At 48.1% G+C, this 5,756-nt stretch overlaps 1 protein-coding gene across 1 annotated transcript; it reads right to left on the bottom strand.

Annotated features, from left to right (window-relative positions):
- Window positions 1-1,650: 1,650 nt before the first annotated feature.
- Window positions 1,651-5,309, bottom strand: MIS18A (MIS18 kinetochore protein A). Its single transcript, XM_014253490.2, has 5 exons — window positions 4,950-5,309; window positions 4,806-4,872; window positions 4,040-4,162; window positions 2,823-2,916; window positions 1,651-2,534 (listed from the first exon to the last, which is right to left on the bottom strand). Exons 1-5 carry the CDS (start codon window positions 5,194-5,196, stop codon window positions 2,454-2,456), a joined length of 612 nt encoding a protein of 203 aa, XP_014108965.1. The 5' UTR covers window positions 5,197-5,309; the 3' UTR covers window positions 1,651-2,453.
- Between the last annotated feature and the right edge of the window lie 447 nt (window positions 5,310-5,756).

Genomic DNA, 5,756 nt, shown 5'->3' with positions numbered 1-5,756 from the left:
TATTGCAGAATGGTAAAACCTTTCTAAACCCAGAAACTCTTTTAAGAGACATACAGGGCACAGCTGCAGAGAGAGTCTTGGCATTCAGGGCAAAAATCCCAAAGTTTTCAGTCTTTAGCATCTTCCACTATGTCATCATTGACAGCAAACACGGCTTCAGCCTCAGGAAGACACAGTCGGAGATCTTGGTCTCACCTCAGCCTTTCAGCAGGCACAGTCCTCAGGAAGAGAGAAGAAAATGGGTCAGAATAGGCAGCCTACTTCCAGAAAATCAGCATAATTCATAAAGCATTAAGTAGAGCTGTAAGAACTTCCCCAAAGGTTAATTTCCCTGCAGACTGAGGGCTCCAAGTTGAAGCACAGGCTGGACCTGCCATGGACAGACTACAGAAACCTTAGAAGTAAAAGCTATTCAGCCAATTCCATAAAACATTCCAAAATCAGGCTCCTGGGATGCAACCATCTCTTCTCTCACCTTCAGACATATAGAATGAGGTCTATTGCTCTTAAGCAGCATTTGAAAACTTGTTAGAGCAGAAACTGCCCCACAAATGACACTGCAGTAATAGAAGCTCCTCTGGCAGGTCTGTCAGTAACAAAATGCTGAACAGAAAAGGATGTAAGAAAGACCCATCACAACAGGCTGAACTGGAGCACGACTTCAAAACAGGGCAGTGAAGGTAGAAGCTTTTCCAAGAGAAGCAACGCCTAACCAATAGTGTTGTAGTTGATAGCCTGAAATGTATCTTTTCCCATCTTTTAGTTGTGATTTTCCCCCCACCCCCAGCTTCTCTTTCTCCTGTTTACCTGGCGTCAAGTTACCATGGTTACTGAAGTTTCTCTCCTCAGCCTCACGGCGAGAGGCCGGATAGAGTAAAGAGAGGACCCCGCTGGCATTTCCAGTTGCTTGAAGTTTCTTTAGCCCAGGAAGGCACGGGGTTGAGAGAAGAGAACCCTTTTTTCCAACACGGAAGTTTGTAACTTTTTCCTGTCCCAGAATGCCTCTAAACTATGGAAGCTGAGAAGGCATGCTTACCTTGCCTTCCCTTTCTTTCCCCCCTGTGTTGCCAGGAAACCAAGCCCCCCCTCTCTCCCCCTCTGCCCCTCTGTATAGAATACTCCTACATCTTTGTGGGCATTTGAAGAAGTTGGTGTCTGTTATTTCTTATCTTGGTGTGTGTAACCTTGATTTGTAGAAAGTTTGTAAGATGTACTAACTGAGAAAAATAATTGGTTCCCTCTCTGATGTTCCCTCCCTCTGAGAAACCCTGTTAAAAGAGACCCCCCCAGACCCCAAATCCTTGGTCTCTCGTTCTTTGGATTCCCCTTCACAGAAATAAACTGTGGAATGCAAACCAGAGAGAGAGTCCCCCCCTGATTTCTTTACTCGCTCTATAGACTTGGATTCTTGAAGAAAATCAGTGAACCCCACAAACATATGCTGGCTCGAAACTCGAGTGAAGAGAAACCTCATCACTGAGCTAGCCGGGCCACACTTGAAAAGATCGAGTCAAATAGGATAGAATGGGGAAATTCATTCGCAGTTTTTGGAGAAAACTTTTTAAAGCTCACAGTTGTAAAGCCAAGTAATGATGGGTAACAAAGAAAAAAAAACCAAAACCCAAACCACTTTTTGAGATTATTCTTGCTTTATACCACAACTGCTTGCTTTTATTGAAAAACACTAAATGGAACACTCATACTGTATGAGAAGCACTGACAATTAGTCAAATGCCCAGAAAACCAAACACAACTGAAATACCAGCATTAACACAACAAAACTGCTGAATTACTTGCTCAAATATATAGCAAACCTTGCTTAAAGGAGTGTTGCCATCAGCCTGGTTTGGTTTCCTCCCTTTGGAGATGTAAAACAACTTACCTTCAACACCTCATGGAAAAGCATTTATCTAATGGTGCAAAAAAACCCTTTCATCATATTTCAGCCCTGAACTTGCAACAAACCCCCACCAAACTAACAATTCACCACATACAGTTTATTGAGTCATTCCTGCCTTTGAGCACAAATCAAGCTAAAGCTATGGAGACAAGAAAAAAAAAGTGACTTCATGCTGTTCTTCTGGAAATTACAGAATCACAGGGAGGTTTTTGATTTGCTTAGGAAAATGCATACCCAGTTCAGTAGATACTGGATAGCAGGGAAGTCAGGAGATAAACGCTTTGCTTTCAGAGACAAAAATTTAAATAAAGTCTACAAGTTGACTGATCAGAAGCCTTTATTAAGAAGAAAACCCCTGGTGTATCATCTTCAAGGATAGAAGAGGAATTCCTTGGCTAGGACACAGTCTCAGTCAGCACTGCTCCCCCACAGGACATGCCACCCATGGCTTTCAGCTCTCTCACAGCCTTTGCAATGTTCCCACAGATCCCAGATGATTACAGGGCCAAGTTTCACATTTGCCATTCTCCTACAGTTCAAGATGTATTTCCTCTCAGACCTGCCTGTGCAGAGTAGCCATACGGGACTCAATCACGGTCAGTCTTGTCTCCAGGGCATTCAGTATTGTATCGACCTGCAAAAGAACCAGGGTACTTGGTTACACACAGAATTTGACAACGCAAAGAGCATGTGTGGATGTCCAAAAGGGCTCAAATCTGATCTCACATCACCAATTCTTTTCATATGATCCTTTCCCTGCTACTTCCATCCTTTTAAAGCTGACCCAACTCTAACATTCACGACATGTTACAATGCACTGAATTGCTCTGGGTGAAGTAAGTTGTTCTGCAGAAACTATTGAAGCATATTAAGGTTTCACAGAGGCAATTTAAACAAAGAATGATATAAGGTTATATCTCACCTTCTGCAGCACCTCTTGCAAGACAGCTCGACTTTCAAGAGTAAGCGGTTCCTCGTGAAGATCAGCTTGCTTCTCCAGGTTTCCTAGAACATAGCTATAGAATATATATAGAATATAGCTACAGAATATATAGAATATAGCTGAGATGCCACAGTTTAGATCATGCACTTGCCACTCTGAAGCTAAAAATCCAAACACGGCACTCCTCCAGAACCCTGAGAGACACCAATGGATTCTGGGGCTACAGAATACAGTGAAAAATTGCACAGAGAACACTGCAGTGCTGGCTGGGAGAAGCAGCATTACTCTCCAAGAAAGTGCTATAGGCTGCAACCAGGTTAGTGCTTCAGAGGATTTTACTACCATGGAAAAAACAAAGTGTCATAGCTGTGGAATGAAGAAAAAAAACCCAAAACCACTGTCCAGAGTGTGAGGGTGAACATTCACAGCAATACAACAAGATTAACGGGAACTTCAAAAAAAAACCAGAAGACATTGAAAAAAAGACATTAAAACTAGTCCAGATGAACAGTCGCTGTCTATTAGAACAATGCTTGCATAAAAGAACTCTGTCATGAAGCCTTAATTCAGGATATAGCTATTGAAGAATACTTTAAGACCACTTTTAAGTACTATAAACCAACTAAACCCAAGCATGCTTTCATTTTCTAGACAGATTTTAAGACAGCTGAGTGAGAGTCTCAAGCACAGACTCAGTTGTCAGATTTGCCTTTGCCCACCTTAGCAAGGACAGAGGAGATGTGGCCAGTACAGGTCAGAGCCACCCCGAGTTCTGCCTGAGCCACTCTGGCCACACTTTCTGCTGATAATGCTGACCCCTAACAGGCTCCAGCCAGGTCTACTTGGCGCTTGGTTTCTCTGCTCTTCCGATCAAATGAGAAGGAATCCTCCTGTACCCTGGACCTGGTGATATTTCCTTGGCTGGAATGCAATTTCTCACACAAAAGGCAGGCCTAGTTGTTTTGTTTTGCTTTGCTTTTTTTTTTTTTTCCCTAGGATTTTCCTTACACAGGTAATTTTCTTCACAACTGAGCACTATGATAACAACAGCAGCAGTACAGAAAACCACTCTGGGACAGAGCAGAGGAAAAAAACTACCTCTAGACTTTCCAGAGATATAACAGGAGCAGCCTGAGTGCGATGCCTGGTGAGTGAAGTGGAGCTGGCAGACTGACTCATAAACATTCTGCATTTACCTTTCAATAGAGTCAATACTGAAACAGAACAAATCTCTCTTGTAGTCGAGATGCCTTGGGGTGCACCTGTAGATGCTGCCAAGTGTTCTTGAGCAGCCAGAGCAGAATAAGGTTTCTACCACGCTGTAAGTAAGAAATAACATTTCTTCAGAAGAAAATAAAAGGAAGCACATTTCTCCATCCATTTTCTAAAAATAATCATGCATTAGAATTTTTTCAAGCATACATTCTTGCTTTGCACGGTGTGAATTATGAGTACTCATCTTTCAGCCTGAGTTTGCAACAGCCCCTCAGGCTGACTGACCTCAGCAAGAGCATCAGAATCACTAAACTGGGGAAGGGACCTTAAAGCTCATCCCATTCCACCCTCTGCCATGGGCAGGAACACCTCCCACTGTCCCAGGCTGCTCCAAACCCTGTTCAACCCAGCCTTGGACACTTCCAAAGATGCACGGGCGGCCACAGATTCTCTGGGCAACCTGTGCCAGGGCCTCTGCACCCTCACAGGGAAGGATTTCTTCCTGATACTTCACCTAAACCTTCCTTCCTTCATCCTAAGGCCATTCCCCTTGTCCATCACATGTCCTTGTGAGAAATCCCTCTCCCTTAGGCTGTAAGCCGCTTGCATAGACCACCCCAAAGAACTGTTCCAGGCGCTCTCGGCGGCACACGAGCACTACGGGCCCTTCACCGGCCTTATCCTCAGCGCCTTTCCCGGGAACCCCCAACTCCCCCGGGACTGCGCCCAGCCAGCACCGGCGCTCACCATCCGCTCTCGCCGGGGAGCTTGGAGACCTTCCGCTCCGGGTCCACGGCCACGCTGCCGGCCGCACCTGCAGCGGGAGGGAAGGAGGGAGGGATGGCGGCAGTGACCGCGGGGACGCGCCCGGGTGGCAGGGCTGGCACTCACTGCGCAGCAGGATGCAGCCGCTCTCCTCGTCATTGACAACCCAGCTCGAGGTGTCGCCCACGGGCCGCCTGCAGCCGGAGCACATGAACACCATGGGCATGAAGGCCGCGCCCGCCCGCCGCTCTCGCTGCTGCTGCTCGGGCCGGCCGCCGCCCGGCTCCAGCAGCGACAGCGAGTTCTCCAGCTCCGGGCACAGCTCCATCGTGTCTCGCCTGCCCGACGAGGGACCGGCAGCGGCCTCCGACATCGCCTTCGAATCGCCCGCCGAGGAAGCGGCAGTGACGCCGGGAACCGTCCCGGGAGCGCCCCGGAACTGCCCGCCCGCCCCGCCTTTGAGGTGCCCCCGCACCGCCCGGGGGGCGTTTCGAGCTTGTAAGGTCATGGAATGGAAGCAAAGGATATGGTTATTCCAGTACATCCTTTTCATATGAAGCGTTTTATCAGGTCACGCCTAATTCAGAGAGTCCAGGACAGCCCCTGTCCCTGCCCAGACCTCCCAACAACCTCACCCTGGGCATCCCTGGCAGCGCTGTCCAAAGGCTCCCGGAGCTCTGGCAGCCTCGGGGCCGTGGCCATTCCCTGGGGAGCCTGGGCCGTGCCAGCACCCTCTGGGGGAAGAACCTTTCCTTGACCTCCGACATAAACACCCCCTGGCAGAGCTCCAGCCCTTCCGTGGCTGCTGTCTCTGTCCCAGGGAGCAGAGACCGGAGCTGCCTCTCGGGAGGAGCTGCAGCCGCCCGTGAGCTCTTCCCTCAGTCTCCTCCAGGCTGAATAGGCCAAGTGCCCTCAGCCACTCCTGGTGCGGCC

Source organism: Pseudopodoces humilis, chromosome 2 (assembly GCF_049639895.1).
Source record: "Pseudopodoces humilis isolate 2021_Gansu_Grassland_sample_001 chromosome 2, ASM4963989v1, whole genome shotgun sequence".
Taxonomy (NCBI): Eukaryota; Metazoa; Chordata; class Aves; order Passeriformes; family Paridae; genus Pseudopodoces; species Pseudopodoces humilis.
This window is presented reverse-complemented; position numbering and strand designations above follow the sequence as displayed.